We start from the raw sequence: 21,307 nt of genomic DNA, 5'->3' as shown, positions 1-21,307 counted from the left end.
TAGCAGCTGGATGAAGAGGCAGTGACACGCTGCTATGATCTTTGAGCAGCCAACTGTGACCGAGCCCGCACTTTCTCCAGAGGTGTGAAGAGGAGCCAAAATATGCATTAAATAAGAGTAAAATTGCTTTAAAGTAATGTGGTGAAAACACAACCTGAGTAACAAGTAACTGATCTGATTAATGTATCTGTAGTACTGATGTAATCCAACAAAAAATCATCCACAGAGTTCACTTTCAAAACAGATAAGACACACTGGTACATGGAACACAAACTTTAATTCTCTTTACAGTTGAAGATTTGTCACTCAGAGAGGAAAAGTCTTACTTATGTAGAGGATTGACTCTTAAAAGAAACAGTATTACTCAAGTGCAAGTAAAAAATACTATATGATAAAACTAAAGCACACATAAGTAAGTACTATCCGCCTCTGACTCTCTGATATTGCTAAAATCAGTCCAACTCAGAAACTAATCCATAAACCTTGGATGAGTGTGCCAGACACATAACTAATAACAGTAATGTAGTGGGAGGTTTGAGTATGTTTTTCTACAGGGGCATTTGCATGTGTCCACTCAGGTCTAAAGCTTAAATACTTACAACATCTGCCCCCAGCCGCAGGTGGACGCCTGTGACTAATTCATTAAGTCAGTATCAGGTTTTGCTACGTTATTCCCACTGTGCCAAAGCCATCTGTTTAAACTAGGTTTTAGTATTTATTTTTGTAGAACATATTTGGATACATTTCACATTTTCTTCAGACTTGATTTTATTATAAAGCATATGAGAACAGCTAAACTGCCAAAGCAAAAGTCTGCAAACATGTTTACAACGAGAAGGAGAACTGTGCATAGAGTAAAGCTGCAAAGCACAGTGTTTGAAGTCTAGGTGCAATCCTTTGAAAACCACAGGAGACTGTGACCTTACACACAATAGGATCTGTCTCTCTGTGAGACTCTTTAGAGAAGCACAAAGTTTCTCAACAATTCATGTTTTTTTTTATATAAAGGACAATAACAATGTAACATTTATGTCTGTCATTTTTTTTCTTTTTTTTTTGTTGTTGCAAAAACCGATACCTCCCCAGTACAAGCCGCAACAGCGTAAGAGCTGTTAACTCGTATTTTCTTTGTGAATATTCTGTGTACTGAAATGAGTCAGTCAGTCTCAGCGTTATGTTCAGGCTACTTCAGTTCGTGGATGTGCTCGCCGCGGACAATGTGGGATGTGAACTCGTAACGGTCGCGACTGCGGTGCCCACACACGTTGCATTCATAAGGGTCTCGAAAGCCGTGGCAGCCCATGTGAATGGTATACATGACGTAGTCCAGGAAGATGAGCCTGCAGTGGCCACAGGGGTACACAGACGTCCCATCTGACTCCATGGCTCGTAACGCCTCCAGTGGAGACAGAGGCAGAGGCTGAGCCGGTCTGTGCATCATGAAGTCCCTCATTAGGTGCCCCACTGCGTACATCCTGCTGAAGGGGTCCATCCCAACAGAAGGCTGGGAGGAGGGAGGGGGCAGGGGATGGCCCATCTTGTGGCCATTGGTCAGACCCAGAGGACTGAGGTCGTTTCGGGTTAAGGCCATGGGGTAAGACTGGGGCAGGGCAGGGTCCCCATCTGGAGGGAGAGGCTGGTGGATGGCTTCAGGAGAACTTTGTTCACCTTTCACCAAGTCCCTGTTAAAGCTGAGATCTAGGCAGACTCCACTGTCGCCTAAACCAGGAACAGCAAAGAGTCATTCTTTGAAATCTGGGGGAAGTATCACTTACTTCATTTACAATTAAGGCACAGAAAACTTGAAGCATGCAAGCAGGTGATAAGAAGGTGTTGCTTTGAAATGCCATAGAACAAATATTGTCGAGAAATGCAGGAAAGCCCTGCAGAGTTGGAGCCTAAAGGACAGACATACTGCACCTGCACCACGACACCTGCTCACGTTTCTCTGCCTCTCAAAGTGTTTGTGGTTACAGACTTTACTTCTCTTTTCCCCTGTGGTTGTCATATTGAAAGAACTCACATCATTTGTAAACCTGTTGGAAATGTAGGAGTGCTAGTGCACTTGTGTTTCATCAGCAGCTTTAAGGACTGATTGTGAAACTACAACCAAAAGTTAGAAGACCTCACCAGAGAGGTGAACCTGCCACTCACTGTGTGGGCACGATCACATCGGCCAAATACTAAGACATGCACTACTAAACCTATAGGAAAGAGCATGCTGTGGTTACTAGAAACTATAGAGTTGAATTCATCATTCACTCATATATATATTTACCAATACCCACCTATGACACACATGAAGTTAAGAATTTAGGACAGTGCTGACCACAGTGCAGACAGGTGCCTGGCCCAAAAGCCTGTTTGACAGGAATTAGAGGCCAGTAAAACAAACAGACAAACAGTTCAGACACAAAACGCAGTATATTGCATTGAAAGTGCAGTAATTGACTGAATACACTTCGTACAAGTAGCAGTAAGCTGCAAGCTGCATAGATTCTCCGATTTTGCTGCAGCAGTCTTACCAGTAAACTTCTGAGGCATTGAGCTTTTCCTTTTGGCTACATTGCTGGCGAGCCTGTCAAGTAGCAGAGCACGCTCAGAGCCCATCTGATTCCTTGGTGTGGGGCTGTCCTCTGTGTAAAGACAATGAAAATCACTATTATTACGATAGCTATGGAAACAACTATTGAAAGACATGCAGCTGATCGACAGAGGATGTTAGCTGTGATGTCCGTGAGTTTGAGACACTGAGGAAGCAGATATTACTTTAAGATGCCGAGCTGATTTGACCTCACTTCCTGCCGCTTCTGACTTCACTAAAGCTGGAGAGACGACCACAGGCTGAGGATGTGCTTCCTCACCACATACGCAGCGCTGGGTATAAACTGACGACACCAGTGACCACATAGCTATAACATTGTCTACATTTCGTAACAAAATGTCCTGTCAAAGGGTAAAGCTAGATAGGTGTAGGATGTGTGTTTATGCCCTACATACACTGGCTGGCTTCCCCTTTGCTACCTCACACACCAGCAGCGGTCTTCAGTGCGTTCTTCCTCATCACCGCAGCAGCTATACCTCATTTAGCTCTAATGGTGGGGTAATGGCAATGAGCGCTATCGCATAATGAGGCCATAAAACACGCTGGGACTGCATACTGCTGTGTACTCTTCCTAGGAGCATAAAACGACACTAATAAGAAAAGACTGGCAGATAATGAGCACCTAGATACTTATAATGAATGTAGGGCTCCTTTCAAATCTAAAAATTTTGCAGTGTGCCCAACCCAGACATCATTATCTCAGAATGACAATCCCAGAAACATGCTGAAGACGGAGTAGTCGCTCACCTCTCTCGGAAGGGCCTTTGTTTTGGATGTACAGGTGGCACCGCTCTCTGTGCTCTTCCAGGGAGCTCCTCTGCTTGTAGCTCCGGCTGCAGTGGTTGCACTTGAACGGTTTCTCCACTGCAAAAAAAAATTCATTCAACAACATTCATATATTTGCTACTATCTGTCATCAGATGAAACAAAACGGGACCGAAACTTGTTGAGTCAGTTTCCCAGAGCGAGGTGAGTGAGTCAGGTATTTAGCATGACGATAGCGTGTTACTGGAAATTTAGAAGGACAGTGCATGTGTTTGATAATGACTTCCAAGAATGAAGACCAAAACCAGCACGAGATGTGGCAATACTGTGATTGTCAAAATTTCCAATCTACAAAAAAAAAAAAACATCATTCAATTTACCGCCTTTGATCAGGGCTAAAGTGAGGTCTGACTGGACAAATAGGCTAAAAGGGACTTCACGCACAAGGACAGGTTAGGCTACCCATTAAAGTTACTTTCAAACACTAGTATCAAAGATTAGACATTTTTACGGTTTAGATACAGATGTACTTTTTTGTCCCCGTAGGGAAATTTGTCCTCAGCATTTGATCCATGCTTCGATGCCGGTGGGATCGATTAATGGACCTGCAAGGAGCAGTGAGCAGCCACATGCAGAGCACGGGGACCCGGCTCCAGGTTTATTACGCCACTTCCCCATTGGACGTGGCACAGGAACTGACATAAGAAGAGCTAAATATTACTTAAATGTCACATTGCAACCACACTATACATGGTTATTAGAGGCTTTCTGTTCTGTCTTCGGGATATGGATCTCTCCCTTTTTCTGTGCCACATACATTATAGAACTGTTGTTGGTGATGTAAAACAACGATTACTTAACTTAAATATAAATACGAAGTCAAATGAAGAGAAACGGCCTGGCTTTAACACTATTGTAAACTGCAGACTTATACTTTCTAACATATAACAGCTCCTTCTTGTCATTTTCAGATTGGACAGGGTGCTACACATTAGGAAAGGGGCCAGTGTTCCTTTGAGATCAGCTGTTCTGGACTGATGGGTCAAAAAAAAAAGTAACCTTGCCTGCAAGCTTAATTGCAGACAAGTGTGAGTTCAAAAACACACCAGAATCTAAGTGCCGATCTGTTTGAGTCCAAACCAAAAGAGGTTTTGACTTAATGGATACTAATTAACAACGCAACGACGATGGAAAAACACTAGGTATGCTGCAACATACTTTATAAAAACACATAACATTTTTCGATATTAAATATTTAATGGATTTGCAGTGAGCTTGATCCAATCAGCAGCTGCTCCAAAAGTGCGTCCTCTCTGGGACAATAGAAGCCGGAGCGCAGACTGTTATCAGTGCTAATATTATTGGCACTGTATTGTCTTGCCAGGCTACCAAAAATGAGTCGAAGAAACATTTTCATCGACTAATTGTTTTGTTGCCACAAAGTGCCACGAAGTGCGGGGCAGCCTTTGCCACAAATAACTGTTAAAATCAGCTGAATCCACAGATCTCTGTGAGAAAATACTGTACACTATAAAAGCGGAAGTGTTTTTAAGTTGAAATGAATATTTATTTTTGGTTTGTGTCTTGTCATGATGGCAGTGAGACCCAAAGCTTGTCTTTAATAAGAAATGTCAACAGAAAATACACAGAAGTTGAGCCTCATACCACAACATTTGCATAATAACATCTAAACTGTGGTCATTTTACGCCCCACAGGAGTGTCTGAGACTCCAATACCAGTGGAAGAAGCTACCCCGCGCAGTAGAGCCAAGTGCAGACAGAGATATGAGGTGTTACCAGAGTGGGTGCGCAGGTGTCCACTCAGGGCGTCCCGGCGGCGGCAGGCGTAGCTGCACATGGGGCATTTGAACGGCTTCTCTCCTGAGTGCAGTTTGATGTGGCGCAGCAGGTTCCCCTTCTGTGTGAACGACGCCCCGCACTGAGGGCAGTGGAAGGGCCTCTCTCCTGGGACAAGCACAAGACCATCAGGACGTCCAGTAACTTGTCCATCTTAAGAGTTTGAGGATATTGGAGAAATCAAAGCACTTCATTTTACAAAGTGGAGTAATATGAAATGACTGTAAAGTAATTTGTTTTTGTTTTGGAGAGGTGATTGCTTACTTTGTGTATTTTGTTTGGAATACAGAGATGCTGAGGCAATTAGTTCTTCCAACTTCATGATACTGTCATATATATTACTGTCAAATCACAGATTGAGGTAAAATGTATTTCAAAACCGCAAATTGCAAATAAACCAGTGTGTGGGCTTTGACTTTGTGTTTATGTAAATTCCTGTAGCATCTCAATGTGACCTTCTCAAGAAACTTTTTTTTTTTTTAATTATCAGAAATCGAGAAACAATATTGTCATTTTACAAACCACTGAAAAACCAAGCTCCTGCCTCACATAGTGAGAGTCATGAGTTCCATCTGAGGGAAGGCGTTTCTGGTTTAACAATTTTCTCACAGAGAAAGACTCACGGAGGAGGAAGAATGCGCTAATCGCTGCCTGAATGTGATGAGCCTTCAAAGACTCACAGCAACTTTAGATAAAGTAGGTGTGTAGTGTGCAGTGACATCAAAGACAGTGGAAATGCAACAATAACAAAAGGGAATCTAAACTAGGCATTTATCTTTGATTTTAGAACAGCTGAATTAACCTACATTCACCAAGTCTTTCTCACAGAAGAGTTCTGAGAAGCCAGCCACAAATTAGCGTTAAAAAGAACAAAGTTATGGGATGTGTTGCTCTAGATAATTCATAGCTGATATTTGAATATGTTAATTAGGAACATGTTTCTCATCAAACATAAACTTTGGACATTTATGGTCCCAGTTATATATCGCAGGTTAGTGCAAGGCGGCCGTCAGGAGAGTCCAAGCACAGAAAATCCATACATCTAAAGCCTGATCTCTTTTGTTTGTTTGTTTTAAAGATTTCATCCATTAACTATGACTTAATGCCTGGTCTGTTGACTACTCCGTGTGATCAGGTGGGAAAGTCTAATATTGCAAGGTCAAGAGAGGTGAATGCTGACACAAAGTACTGTATCAAAGTGTTGCTATCTCTCGATCTCTGGCTTAAACACTGTGGTAATCAGATCGGCTGTCTACACCTGGACTGCTGTTGTGAGTCTGGAGATTGCACAACGCTGCTGTTTGAGGTCAGGTGTTTTTGTGTGTTCCTTTTGCGTTACCCGTGTGGCTTCGCTTGTGCACCAGCAGCACGTTGATGCTGACGCAGGACAGGCCGCAGATGTCACAGCTCAGTTTGCCCTGGGTCGGAGCGCGCTGAGGGGGCAGGCCTCCGGACACGAACCCCCCCTCTGCGGACGGAGAGTGGGCGTCCGCGAGGCCCGCGCTGTCGTAGCGAGAGTAGTCCACCAGCGACAGGTCCTGCGGTTCGCTCAGGGCGTCTTCGTCCTCTTCGGGTTTGTCTTCCTCAAAGCCCTCGCTCTCCTCGCTGCCCCCGTCCTGCTCCTCCTTTGCCACAATCTCATCATCATCTCTCTCTGTCTTTATGTGCGGTTCAGAGCTTTCCATGTCATCTGACTCATTCTTTATGGAGCCTAAACAAGAAAGAAAGATAGAAAATATGATCAGCACAGGAATTATTTTAATTAGTATAAAGAAGCTGATTTACCTTTATAGGCAAGTACACGCAACTCACAGATTAGCTAGACAGAACCTAATATGTGCAGAAAGTTGACTATCTTTTCTTGTTTTCGTAATTATTTTCACATTTCTAAGAATAAAAAATGTTCACCTTTTGGAATTTCTCACATTTCTGCCTAAATTATTCCCTAAATGTGGTCTGATCTTCATCAAAATCACAAGAATGATTAAACAATGTCTACTTAAACTGATACCACCCAAACACTTACAATTTATCATACTTGTATTGGCCATAACATGGACACATTCACAGGACAGTGTGGAATAAGTGAGTACACCGCCTGAATCTCGCTGAACTGCAGCAGTTTTGTAAAGTGGAATGGTTCAAGATTCATCTTGATCGTTGATCGTGACTGTGTCTAATCTGCAACTACAGAAAAGCAGTTATTGCTGCAAAAGGGTCAGCCAGTTATTTAATACAAGGGTTCACTTTGTGAATGTCTCAGGTCTTTCTATGTCATAACATCAATAGAAAAAAATGTTAAAAGATATTTTGCAGAAAGACCAAAGACATTCACCACAGTGTGGAATAAGTAAATGAACCCCTGTATTAAATATCTGGCTGACCCTTCTTTTGCAGCAATGACTGCTTTCCTGTAGTTGCAGATTAGACACAGTCACAATGATCAGGATGAATCTTGGATCATTCCTCTAAACAAAATTATGGACAATACAAACATGATAAAATGTAAATGCTTGGGTGGTATTAGTTTAAGCAGACTCTGTTTATTCATTCTTATGATTTTGATGAAGATCAGACTACATTTAGTGAATAATTTAGGCAGAAATTCTTACTTTTTCTTCCCACTGTACATATATGTTCAAATCAAATGTAAAAGGTGTTTCATTTTTGTTTTGGCTGTCGAGACAATTATCCAACCAGAAAGAAGAATGAGCCACACTTTTATTTGCCAGATCCTCCGGCTCAACCCAACTTGGAAACTTAAAGAGGCTCTTTCCCACCAATTCCAGCACCGGCCTCTAATCAAGTCCAAATTACTTTTTGAAGCTCAGGGACTGAACTCTGGAGGTTCTTAGCTTTCAAATGAGGAATGGAATGATATCGGCCTTTTGTCTTCATCTGCAGTTTAAGACAACCTAAGTTCAGTCATAGTTTTAGTGCCTTTTTGAACCCACTAAGGGGGTCATGTGCAAAACAAGTAACATGTGCAAAAGTGGATCAGCTGCAGAGTCATTTTTATTCACGCATCATTCTCTCATTTACATGTCCAAATTGGGGCTTTAATACTGTGATACTGGCCATTTCAAAGGGTAAAATAGTTGCAATATGCCAGCAATACAGAATATTTTATTTTTCGGCTAGCACCTGTCTTGATAAAAGCCTCCCAACGAGCACATCCCACCATTACCTTTAAGGAAAGAAAAGCTAATAAAGCTTTTTTCCCCCTCTGCTAGACACAGAGGCAAATTATGCAGCTACAATCCTGACCCAATGGGCCCTCAAACTACAGCGATCACACAACTATTCATTCATGAATGTGGGTGAAGCGTCTTGCCCAAGCACACAGTGACTTGCAACATGTGCAGGGCCATTTTGAGAGCCAGTTTTCAACCTTTTTTTTGTGTTAGTTTTTTGTTGCTTGTTAGTCTTGAGCATAATCGCCATTATGCAGGATTGTAGGACTGTATAAACTGATTTCTGGATTCTTCATCCACCCAACACTCTTATAAAGGAGCGAACACGGACACAAGTGATCTGAAAAGTAACAAGGGACAACTTCTTACTATGACTAACTACCTATTTACACACGTAACTGATAATACTTGATTTAGTTTAGCATAAATAGCAATAGATTGAGCTGGAAACTAGTAGACTAAACTAAATATCACCTTCAACTGTGCGAAAAACCTCCACCTGAACAGAGCACATTATTTCACAGTTTGGCTTCTTGAAAAAAAGTGTCAAAACTACAACAGAAATTAGACAAAAGTGAGGATGAAAATGCAACAAAGGGGCGACGACAACGTGAGGAAAAAAAGATGAAAAACTTACAAAGAAAACCTCCAAAAAAGGAAAAGTGACAAAAAAGCAACAAAATAGTGATAAAAAAGCGATGAACAATTGATATAAAAAAAATATATAAAAAGATTCGATTGGATGAGTTTATTAGGTCTAAGCTTTCAAATGAGACGTTACACTGGCCTGTAAAGGCTGTCACCTTGGAGATTTGGGTAAAGCTGAACCGGAGGAAACACACTTGGTTAAGGTGGGTTAAGAGGTTGTCAAAAATATCTTTTAAACCCACCTCACGGTGTCACAGATGCAGACATTTGCAACTGTTTATGTGCTGCTCCGTTACCCATCGCAACCATAAACCCCCACCTTGTCAACTATAATAGAGAATGTGAATGTATTTATTATGTAAATATTAAGTAAATTAACCCTATGAGTATGAGGCCAACGGGATCCACTCCGAATAGCTACCTTCACTTCTACATTTGTGTTTATATTTAGTCGGACAGCCTGATATCAGTACTCTCGAAGTCCTCCAAAGGAAACGGAGCTCTATGTGGGGCAGTCTATAATGTCACATACAAATTCAAAAGATGTGAGGTTGAGATAATGGCAAGGCATTTCCTCTGAAGACACAGAAACCAGAACCAGGGCAAGAGGCGCCCTGTGCAGACACACAAAAAGGTTTAGCTTAGTGTGAATGGCTTACAGGTTGTTCTCTCATATTGAAATAACCTCTATACCGTGGTGTTTGGAGTCATGTGGAGTATTTTAGGGACACTTTAAACACATCCGGGGGCATCAGTATTTGAGAGAAGGCTGAAATATCAACTGCTAAACGAATCGGGTGCATTTGGGAACATTTTGAAGATATTTCTGCTGTTTCGAAATCATTACAGCCTTTTTTTGCGACTTGCTTGAACACGATTGCTGCTTCGATTACCCTTTTGCAGCTCGAATTGCGAAACCCGTCACTCACCAGCTCCTCGCCAATGAGCGGCAGCCCTGCTCCTGTGTGAGCTCTGCGCATCTGGCTCCATCCAAAAACCACATGTGGTCTGAGCGGTGGCTGCTGATGAGCTCGAGATCAGCACGGTGCGGGGAGGGAGGCGCAGTAAAGGTGTTATGGAAACTTTGCACGCACAGAAAACTCGCTGGGGCTCGATATAGAGTCCAGCATGTCACCAGTGAACCGCAGACCCCAAGCACTGAGAAGCTTTAGGAAGTGCAGCCAGTGGGGGAAGATGGCAGTCTGAAATAAACTCCAGAGAGGTGGCTTAAACTTCAGCGGGTTTAGTGAACAACTAGGAGTGGGCTGTGTGAGTGCAGAAACTATGGAGGTGTACAGAGGTTAAGAGTTGACTCTAGGTTAAAGACGTTATGGGAAAAACTGAAGGCTACATTAAAAGAGATGTTGTTTGTGGGCATAAATTGTATCGATAAAGTAAAAAAAGTACAACAATAACTCATTTAAGCTTCTTTGTTAAATTCAGTTGGCTGTAGTTTAAGAATGAACATGCAGGGTGTATATGATACTTCACTTTGCGACCTAACTATATAAACCAGGGGTAGGCAACGTCAGGCCCACGGGCCAAATCCGGCCCTCCAGCACAGAACCTCTGGCCCTCAATATGATTTTGAGCAATATAATTATGCAAATAAGGGATCAAGTAGTGTCGGTATTTTTTAAATGTCCAATCCCACTTGGTCATATATAATGTAAAACAGTGATTCTCAACTTGTGGGTCGTGACCCAAAAGTGGGTCGTGAGCCTGTGGGGAACTTTTTTTTCTTCGATATTTTCCATCTGAAACTACACAGAAACACACTGGAGTCTGTTAAAATTAATATTACAGGGTTGTTTTGATCGTAATTTCAGTCTTAAAAGCAAATCTACGACATGTTCAATAATAACATGTGTGGTAAATACAATGTTGTATACGATATATGACAAATTACAGTTTTATTTGGGTCGCAGCTTGTCATGAAGGTAAAGGTCTCGGAGCCGGACCACTTTAGAACCACTGATGTAAAACATTGACAGAAAATGGTTCTTTACTTTAGGCTACAATGGTGATGTTCGGTCCTCCGTGACATAAACTTGTCTACCCCTGATATAAACTATAGGAGCACAGTGCTAGAATGAGAATACTAAGGAAAAGTCATACTACCTAAGTGTAATAACAAGGTAGGGTAATTAAAAGGAAACACACCTACTTTTTTCATATGATTAACCTTAACCCAAAACCCAACCTAAAAACAAAAACTGTGAGTAATAATATGGAAACACATGAGAGCTATATTTGATCCGACTCTTGAGACGCTGCAACTGAGCGTGCCGTCGCCATAAGCCGACCATATCTGCATGTGGTGGAGGAGACACGGAGGGAACATGCAGATTCCACACAGTTCATTTTGAGGATAGAAACCAAGAGTTTCTGAGCCACTGCGACACGTTACAGCCAATATCTCGTCAAATTTGTCATGACATGAAGTAGATTTGGAGCAGCACTATAGAGCCCATCATGCCGCCACATAAACTCAAGGGATTTAGTTTATAATGGATTACTTTAAACTTTACATGCTGGTCATAGATAGAGGATTCATTTCACATGTCATGCAAAACCACCCAAAGTTTATTTTAATAGAAGAAAATAAATAATCAAGTCAGCTGCAGGTCATCATGCAAATATGGAAACAAAGCAAAATGCTCAAAAGATTTTTCAGTGTTTGTTTCACCCCTCCTTCATGTTTCCCCCTCTGAAATTATGATTTGGGTACTAACGTCCAAGAGTGTGCGTCTCGTCAAATCAACGCTAAGTAGAAAATAAGCTCGACACTGTATTGAAAACACCTGAAAAACTGAGCGCAAAAGTGCTGAGCTTTAAATCCGTGGTCACCAGATGGTGGAATAGAGCCCAAAAGTGGGTCGCACTGAGGTTTCCTTTTCCTAACCTTAATATTTCAAAATACAGATGAAGAGTTTCGGTGAAAATGATCCACGAAATGAAGAGAATGAAAAAGGCACAAAAATGGAGAGGAACATTTTACACATTTCACAGCTAAAGGCCTATAACTGCAGCATATCCTTACATGATGCATATCCTTACCAACAGAATCGTCTTTCTCCTCTTCCTTCTGTTGCTTGATGTCTGCAGCATCGTTGCAAACTTCTGTAAAAGAGCAAATATTATTACATACATTGCATTTGCATATGTATATACTGTATGAGGGCAAGAAGGAGGGCTACCGCAGTGCCTTCATCCCCACTGCTGTCAGGCTGTATAACAAGATTGTAAAGTAACATGTGCAATAACCCCTGTATTTAAATCACTTGCACTATGGTGTAAACCTGCACTGCAGCATTATTGTTTATAGTCTGTTTACTTAATTATTTACTGTTTATACTTTTGTCCCCACAAAGTCCTTGGTAGTCATTGTACATAAGATACCACTATTTTACTATTTAATCGTTTTTTGTTTATTTTCGCACATTTTCTGCCTATTTGCACACCCTGACTGTTGTATGTGACAAGCAAATTTCTCCATTGTGAGATCAATAAAGGCTTATCTTATCTTATTTCTCACAAATGCAGCCCAAAGCAACTGTCCGGTGCTCAGTTTTCACATTGTTATTGTGTTGAATTAAACATTGCTTCTAAAGTAAATAAAAGCGACGTGTCATTGGAAGCTCTGGGCTTTGTGCAGTGACGGGAAGTGTGCAGCTCAACAAACAGGCACTAATAAACTTACCCATCCCATCTTCCTCTTGGGACTTAACTTCATGCTTGTCTGAGTTCATGATGGGGAGATCTGTAAAAGTAAGCATCCAAATTAATCCTGATACGTTTTAAAGGCTGACAGGCAAGGCCCTTAGCTTCTTATGCTTAGACGTTTACAGAGCTGTGAAGTGACCACCTCACACCAAGAGGAGGTGGGAATGTGGTCGCCTTTGGTCGTGCAACTTGCTTTTTGACACACTGTGAGCCCAACATAGCTTTCAGCATGTCCTTCGACCTACTCCTTTTTAAAGATTGTTTCTGCAAAAAGAAAAAAAGAGAAAAAAGAAGCCAACCCCAAAATACAAAGCATGCAGACTGCTGTTCCTGTTAGACGGGGAAAAAATAGAGGTGTGATTTTTAAGAAGAAGCCCATGGTTGATTGCTCGACCTTGTCACTACATTTAGCCCGCTGAGAAACAAATGATGCTCAGTGCACAGTGCATTTCCTGCCAGCTCTGTAGATAGGAGTGAAAAGTGCTTCATAGACTAACAGCCACTCTCGAGTCCCCCGCCACAACTTTACAGGAAAAGTTAACCAAAAATATGTTCTATGTATTTAAGTAAATGAATGGATGGATGGATAAAGGAAGATAGTATGAGACATATCACACTGATAGCTTTATAGGATGTAATTACAATATGTCAATGTGTAGAATTGTGTTTTGTATTAAAAAGATACAAAAGTACAAACTAAGAGGTCATTCCTAAAGATCTGCTCATTCAAATGTATAGAAAAATAAAGCACTAACCCAAAAAGAGAAACAACAAATTCATTCCCAAGTTAAATTAGCAGATACTTTCATTTCATATACATCCCACTGTAGTAAATTCCAACACTAAAATGCCATGCGGTATCATATTCAGCAGCGACAGATCTTACCCGTGTCGCTTCGGAGATGAGCCGGTGTCTGTGCAGGTCTCGGTAGATCCCTCGCTCCTCAGATGGACTTTATTTGAATATGGAATAAAAGCAGCGTCACTCAGTTGAATTTTGGAGAAATCCCTTAAAGGAACAGGAACTGGTGCAGAACAAGGTGGAGCAACAGAAGCCAACGCTTACAGCAAGAGCGTGAAGTGCAACGCACAGTTTTCCTCTCTTTTCAAGATGTAACCAGCTCTCTGGACAAGCAGAAAAAAGGAAAATGCGTATGAATGTGAAAAGAATAAAATAAAATAAATGAAAGAATTAGGTGCTTGTGACTTCATGTAAAAGTGTTCACACGCTGTCTGCCAGAGTTTGCAGAAAGGAACTACACCTCCATCTTGTGGCTGAACATGGACAAGCCTTTCAGAAAGCAAACAGAATATACTATTTATTTTTCCAATTCTTTAAACTGCACTGATAACTAGTGGCCTATGCTACTGTCACCACCACCACTACTACAACAACTACTACTACTACAGCTGCAAACTCAACTGCAAATACTTGATACGACTTCAACTACACATTGATACTAGGATACTGTCATTTTATTATTAATTCTTTTGTACATTTCTTTCACGTAAGAGAAACATTGCATACAGATAAAAAATTGACAAAGTAGGTTTTCCTTTATGGGCTTCATTTGTTGACATGTTATAGTTACAAAGATTTAGGGGATTTTGGATATCTTGATATTTTGGACAGTCTTTGAGTAAACATATTATTCAAACGATCTTAAAGGTGCATTAGGCAACTTTTTAGCCTCTTAACTGAGCACATTAAATCTCCAGCTCAGTTTTACCCAAATCTGAAAGCTTCTCGACTGGAGCAACGCCTCATTTGAAAGACTTTTTTGGTCACATTTCTGTAGCTTTCATGACGCTTTTTCATCAGTTTCTTGTTGCCTGTTTTGCAGCGTTTGTGTTGCCTTTTTTCCTCACTGTTTTGTTACATTTTAGAAGCTTATTTTGTAGCTTTTCACTTCATTGTTGCCTGTTTGGCTGTGTTTTCGTTTGTTGCATGTTTGTTGCATTTTTGTAGCTTTAAAGGGGTTAGATGCAAGTTGGCCATTTTATACTCACTACTGCCACCTCAGGTCATACGTGTAACTGCAGCTTCTATCTAAAGCTCGTGCATGACGGCTCTTCGGACCCGAATTAACAACTTTTTGAGGGACAGTGCAGGATTTCAGAGGCAGTGGTGAACAGCTCTGGGCTCATTCTACACATTGGGACATGGAGGAACATGTCCTAATGTGTCTGTCCCTTTAATGTAGCTTTTTTATCACTTTGTTGTCAAGTGTTTTGTTGTGTTGATGCTTTTTTGACACGTTTTCATCCTCATTCACATTTTTAAAGTTTTTTTTTCTTTCAAGAAGCTTTTAGTTTTCGGTAAAGTCGAACTGGGGAAAATGTGCACGAGTAAGGCGGGGGAAGAAAAGGTTCATATTAGTGCGTTTTTGAACTTTCAGTGACCCAGGGGCTGCATGAGTGGTTACAGTAACTTGGCGGGTTTGCTTTCCATCTCGGTGGCCTCTATGACGCTCAGGGATCAGTTTTAGTTCAGGTTTTTTGGGGTTTCTGGTAGGTTTTCTGCATGGTACATATACAGTACGTAGCCATGGAGACAGTTCCATCAGCAGTGAAAACCCATAGATATATATAAAGGCTAGATGTCTTTAGGCAGAGTCACTTCCGACATAACGGAGGCTTTCTGGCGAGCTCAAGTAAGTGAGTGATTAGCACGAACACAAATCCTCATATCTCGCTCAAATGTCCACGGATTTACAAACGGTTTGTTTTCTTACAAACGTTATTAACGTGGCTATAATTCCGAATACTGGAACATGTTGAAATAAAGATCTTCTTGTTTTATTCATATGTATGCAGCGTCATACCTACATCTCTGAGGTTTAATTGGTAGAAAATTGAGCAAGTTATGGTTATTTAAAAGTACATGCACCATAAAACACAATGTTATGAGTGAGCGAGCTCCCTGTGGCAAGATGGCCGCCGTGTGCGGACGTCGCCTTCCATTGGCCAGCAGCGCATATGAGACATCTAGCCTTTTTATATATATCTATGTGAAAACCTACCAGACCCTATGAACAATTGATCCTGGAGCCCACCAGGATGCAAAGTAAAGGCGCCATGTTAACCCCCAATACAGCCACTGGGTCACTGAAAGGCCTAAACGCACATTTTTCTGTTTAATAAGTTGCATAATGCACCTTTAAGTAATATAAGTTAAATTCACAGTCTTTGATATAGGCAATGAGAGTAAGCGTGTTGTGTAGATTAAACTATTTCTTTGTTTCCACGTGATTAGGGCAACCTGAACAAATGTAGTTACTGTGACTTTATTTCAGTGAGAAAAAGTAAAATGACAGGTTTAAACTAATCACTGAACAAACGAAACAAGCTCATTATAAAACAAATGTAAAAACCGCATTATTACCTCTTGTTAACCCCTGTATGACCCCCCTCCACGTCCCATACAGTGCCCCCTCCCCTCCCTCCGAGAACTCCCTCACACAGACGCAGACACCTCATAAAAGTGAATCATAAAGCTGCTCCGCTCCAGCCCTCGACTCAGTGGGAAGTCCACTAACTACCAACGCAACCAGTTCACTCATAACACTACTGTCTCATTAAGGCTCTTTACCGAAAACTGTGCGGATGTAAGTCACTCCGAGGATTTCTGTAAAAACTAAGGCTAATTGCCAGGGTTTATTTGTCTGCCTGAAATCCTGCAGTCGCAAGAGACGGCATCAAATCACAGTCCAAGCTAAAACATAAAGGGGTGAGCGAATGTTACAGCTACATGATTTTGAAGTTTTGTGATATTGATAAAATGTTTTGATGTTTTAAAGGTGCATTTTATGTGAAAAGAAAAGCTTTTATTAGTGCATATTTCACCTTTTAGTAACTGGCTGTACGAGTGGTTAGCATGGCGCCTTTGCTTTCCATCACATCGGCCTCTATGATGATCCAGGATTAATTGTTTTTAGGGTTTCTAGTAGGTTTTCCACTGCTGAGAGAGACTTCTTCTTCATTGCACATACATTCCATTGATCCTGGAAAAGGGGCGTCCATTCCTAACATATGCAAACTGTTAGCAAGAAGGCTAGTCCGGGCAACTTTGTACTGCTAGCTTGCTCAATGTATTTTTTTAGGGCCACTATTGAACTATTTTAGTAATCGATTAATCATTTCCAGTTTCACACAGACTCAAATAGAGAAAAAATGACATGAAAATTTAGAATTTTTGATGAAAACAAGCATTTACTTTAAGTTTACTCCATCAACACATCCTCAAGCGGCAACACTTAAGCTTTATGTGATACTTTTTTTTTTTAATACAATTTTCCTACACCATTCAAAGGCAAGCGATTAATTGTAAAAATAATTGATATATTAATCGATCACAAAATAATGTTAGTTGCAGCCCTAGTATTTTTCCTATAGCCAATAGCATTAGCCATTAACCATTGCAAATGCAGATACACATCCACAAAACATCATCTTATAAGATGTAAATGACAAAGAAACCACAGGCATGGGGGACAACAGATGGAAATTAACCTATGGCTACAATCTGATGTGGTGTGTTTACATGCATGAGACCAGTGTATGTTCATTAACATGCACTGTCCCGAACAAATAAACCAATAAATCAAATAAATCAAAAGAAATAAAATAATGTTTTTTATTTGCGATTTGCTAATTGCAACCATTCATAATTTGATTAAGATTAAGATTAAGATTATGATTATGCGGTCCAAATAAAAGTTGTTTACTGTAAGATTGTAGGAAGAGCTGAGTCTCTTTCTCAGATCGGGAGCCAGTTTTCCTTCATTGATTATACAGTATTTTAATAATTAATCTGTGTAAATCCACAATTCTCCAGGCCGGTTCATGACTCCCCAGTAAAAGACACTCTAAATATCAGCAAGACTTTTCTGGAGAGATAAAGCAAAAGAACAAATTAAAAAAAGTCAACTATGAGCTTTCCATTGCTGAGAGAGCTCAATCTTTATGGATAAACGTCTTGTAACCTACTCAAACCCAAGTCCGATTGCCTACTTCAATACATTTTAACTATTATAATATATAATAAAATGATACTCAGTATAAGAATGATCCAGAAGAAAATCAGCAAAATAACATTAGACATTTTTACTTTAACTATGTAATGTATGTGGATGCGGAATAAAACGAAATTGCGAAGTTCATTGGTCCGCCTGAGACACAGCAGCTGCAAGAGTTGACTGAGTACAGGCAAACAACTCAGCTCCAAAGTTTAATAGTAAAAAAAAAAAGTTCCTACACAGATTAGATTAATTTATGTGTACAAAGAGAGGACCACAGCCAACCTCTCCTTGTCGTATTGTGTGTCTGTTGCGGCTCACGTACTTCAAGTGTTTGAAGGACAAGGCAAACAAAGATTAATATTGTTAAAAAAAAGGCTTATGCAATACTTAAAGATGATTAACTTTCCCACAGCAGGTTGGGTTACTATCGGCGCAGTCCAAGTTTATAGAAGCAGACGAGGAGTAAAGACAGCCTGTGCGTAGATTTATGGTCACAAATCGAGGCTTAGAAAATACGCCACTTGTCGAACAACGTCGGCAAGAAACTAGTGCAATACTATAGTATTTTCAATAAGTATTTTCATTGTTTTATCTTCAAAATGTCTCCTTGCACACTAAGACACTAGAAGTCGATATGCTTGCTTTGGGATCCTTCTCCAAACCAGGTCTAATGATTGGACAAAACCTCCATTATCATCTTGAACTATAAAGAAGAGAACAAGAGGCTACATTACTGCTTAACTAATCCAACTTTGTTTATCGGGATTTCAACCTTAAAGGGATATTTCCGGATTTTCGACATAGGGCCTCATTTCCTAGTTATCCAGAGAGATATTGATTTCTGGAGATATTTTTTTTTTGTATTTCATGCAGTCCTTATATTTGAAGAGTATCGTGGTGCTAGGCGCTAGTGTAAGGCTAGCGCATTTCTATGGTATCAGCTAGCCTGCATTAAAAACAGTCTGACCCACTCCACAGTGCACCTGAGGCCAGACTAACCATATAAATGTCTGTGTCCATTGAATAATTTTTGGAATATAAATGGTCTTGCATCACATGAATGATCCCATTTTGAGGGACTATTTTCTAGCAGATCACTCCGCCGCTCCGTAGCTTATACAACCACGAAGCTGATGCTGCTCAAATATAAGTTATTCTAAATGCAAAATGGTTAAAATTATTCTATCGACACAGACATTTATATGGTTAGTCTGGCGTTATAAGTGATTTGCCTCAGGTGCTCTGTGGAGCGGGTCAGACTGTTTTTAATGCAGGCTAGCTGATACCATAGAAATGTGAAACACCACGAATCTATTCAAACATAAGAACTGCATGCATTACAAAAAAAAATATCTCCAGAAATCAGCAACACTCTGGATAACTAGGAAATGAGGCCCTATGTCAAAAATCCTGAAATATCCCTTTAATGATGCACTGATTCAGCTTTTTTGGTTTAAACGTTCAACAAAAGATGAGAGGACGTTGTAGGTCAGGATCTACAGTACAATGAAGACAGTTTCTAACATAAAGTGGCCAGATTATTAATATGCTAAGATTAAACTAACAGCAACAGCCCAACAATAGTCCCATCAGGCAATATTCTTTTAAGTAACTTTTGTCCAAGCCTTGACTATTTAGGGCTAACATTAGCAATACAAGGAACGCTAATAATGCAAATATTATTATTTTTTAAACATGGCTATGAACTGTGCAACTGAATTCTACAAATATCAAACTTTCAAATGAGTATATGTTTAATATGTTATATTCACTGAGATTAAGTCTGTGAAAGTTGCGTTTCTAAACCATTGGAGGAAAGACTATTTTCGCTTCAGCATCAGTTATTTGGAATGGATACCCAATTCCTGTTGAAACTGGACCCGATCCAGGAAACCAATATTGATCGAGTATCGGTGCGTCTCTAATCGTTGTTCCCTTAGAACAAAACAACACATTTTGTTTTGTTCATATAAACATGTAAACAAGCAGCAACCTCCCCCTCTCTTGGTACAGCTCTGTGTTGTGCCTTTTTCTGCAAACTGCATTTGTGGTTTCTTTCTTTCACATTGTTTAACTGGATGCTTTTGTGCGTCTTTGCAGTGTTTTTGTGAAATTCAGCTATTTTTATTGCAGTCCATAATGGTCCTGAAGAAAACTGCTTTTTAAAAGTAAACAAACAGCTAATTCATGAGCTCAAGACATTTTAGACCTACAGATTTCTTCTTCTGAGACACTGAAGAGGCACCAAGAGCCCCCAAAACAAACAAGGAGGTATCCGGGCAAGACACAAAGCTAAGCCATACATGCCTTCTATTGTTCTGGCTAATGGACGTTCACATGAGAAAAAAACAGATTATACCATGCAGAAGACGGTGAAAGACTGTGGTGGAGCGGAGGGAGCTGCACATGAGGAAGAGGAAGGTGGAGCTGACCAGTGCAGGACACCACGTTCTGAAACAGGGGGCGCTGCACCATTTCAGAGGAGACTGAAGGCAGCCAGCCAGGTTTCCTCCGGTTTCTATGGTTTCCCCTACGACCAAAAACATGCTGGTCAGATTGACCTACAGTGGTGGTGTGGCTCAGTCGCAGCGGCTCAGGACTAACACCTGAACAGTATTTCATTGTACAGTGACAAATAAAGCTCTTACTATAGTCTCTATACTATAGTCCAACTCTTCTTCAAAGCTCTAACACTTGCCTTTCAACTCCTGATGCCATGAGGTGGTGCGCATCAAAGGTCAGACAGCTTCAATGAACTCATTCTGATCATGTCAGAGCTCAAACTGCCTCCACTACAAATCTTTGCTTCGTAATAGTTGGCAGACACTGTTTACAGCTTTATTATAAGTTCACTTTACTCTGTGACGTCACTTTTGACAAGCCCTCCCAATATGTGAATGATTTTAAAGGCCCTATACCTGATTTTTTTTTATTACAAACATCAAAAGAGGAACAAACTAGATTAAACAAACTCATTCCTAACTTTCCTAACAAAATTGTAGCATCATAATTCTTCATAGGGATGAGTTTATAGACACATTTCACAACTTGAGGTCACTTTTCAGGCTCATTTTCAAGGAAATTCTAGAAAACTAATCAGGTATAAGGCCTTTAAGTTACTAAACATAGAAGTACTATTGACGTGTGGGTAAAAGTCCTTTACAAAGCCAGAACAGAGCAAAATATGCGATTTTTAACAAATCTTCCAAGGAGACAAAGAACAGAGCCACCGCCCAAACTGTGGGTGCTCCGTCACTCACCCCGCGTTGTTGCACCCACCTGTGTGAGCGCTCGGGCCCTCTCTCCGACTGCTGGCTACGGCCCATGATCCGCCTATGGCAACCGGCCACCAGCCTGAAGAAGAAAGAAGAAAGCCTGTAGTGAGAGAAAAGCACACTCACAAAGGCATTACAATACATGCTGGGTTTCCATGGCAAAGTGCGGGCAAAGGAACAGAGGGAAAAAAGAGACGTTGACCAATAAAAGCTTAT

The 21,307-nt window shown here is 40.7% G+C and overlaps 1 protein-coding gene across 4 annotated transcripts; it reads right to left on the bottom strand.

The window, feature by feature from the left end:
* Positions 1–331: 331 nt before the first annotated feature.
* LOC306960845 (zinc finger protein Aiolos-like) lies at positions 332–21,112 on the bottom strand. Of its 4 annotated transcripts, XM_079553428.1 has the most exons (9): positions 21,096–21,112; positions 13,682–13,748; positions 12,773–12,832; positions 12,130–12,192; positions 6,567–6,938; positions 5,168–5,380; positions 3,353–3,469; positions 2,526–2,636; positions 332–1,719 (listed from the first exon to the last, which is right to left on the bottom strand). In XM_079553428.1, the coding sequence occupies exons 3-9, from the start codon at positions 12,819–12,821 to the stop codon at positions 1,184–1,186; spliced, it is 1,461 nt and encodes a 486-aa protein (XP_079409554.1). In that variant the 5' UTR covers positions 12,822–12,832; positions 13,682–13,748; positions 21,096–21,112; the 3' UTR covers positions 332–1,183. The 4 variants fall into 4 exon arrangements, with proteins under 4 accessions (XP_079409554.1, XP_079409555.1, XP_079409553.1 ...); XM_079553429.1 differs by lacking the exons at positions 13,682–13,748; positions 21,096–21,112 and adding an exon at positions 13,095–13,315; XM_079553427.1 differs by lacking the exons at positions 13,682–13,748; positions 21,096–21,112 and having other exon boundaries at positions 12,773–13,067.
* Between the last annotated feature and the right edge of the window lie 195 nt (positions 21,113–21,307).

This window comes from Gobius niger (genome assembly GCF_951799975.1).
Source record: "Gobius niger genome assembly, chromosome: 3".
Classification (NCBI taxonomy): Eukaryota; Metazoa; Chordata; class Actinopteri; order Gobiiformes; family Gobiidae; genus Gobius; species Gobius niger.
This window is presented reverse-complemented; position numbering and strand designations above follow the sequence as displayed.

Excerpts from the sequence above, each read along its gene's own strand:
- LOC306960845 (XM_079553427.1), bottom strand. The coding sequence starts at position 12,848 with ATGCTTACTTTTACAGATCTCCCCATCATGAACTCAGACAAGCATGAA. Across the intron at positions 5,381-6,566 it reads GCACAAGCGAAGCCACACGG|ATGGACAAGTTACTGGACGT; the intron begins GTAACGCAAAAG and ends CAAACTCTTAAG. Across the intron at positions 1,720-2,525 it reads AATGCCTCAGAAGTTTACTG|GCGACAGTGGAGTCTGCCTA; the intron begins GTAAGACTGCTG and ends TTCCTGGTTTAG.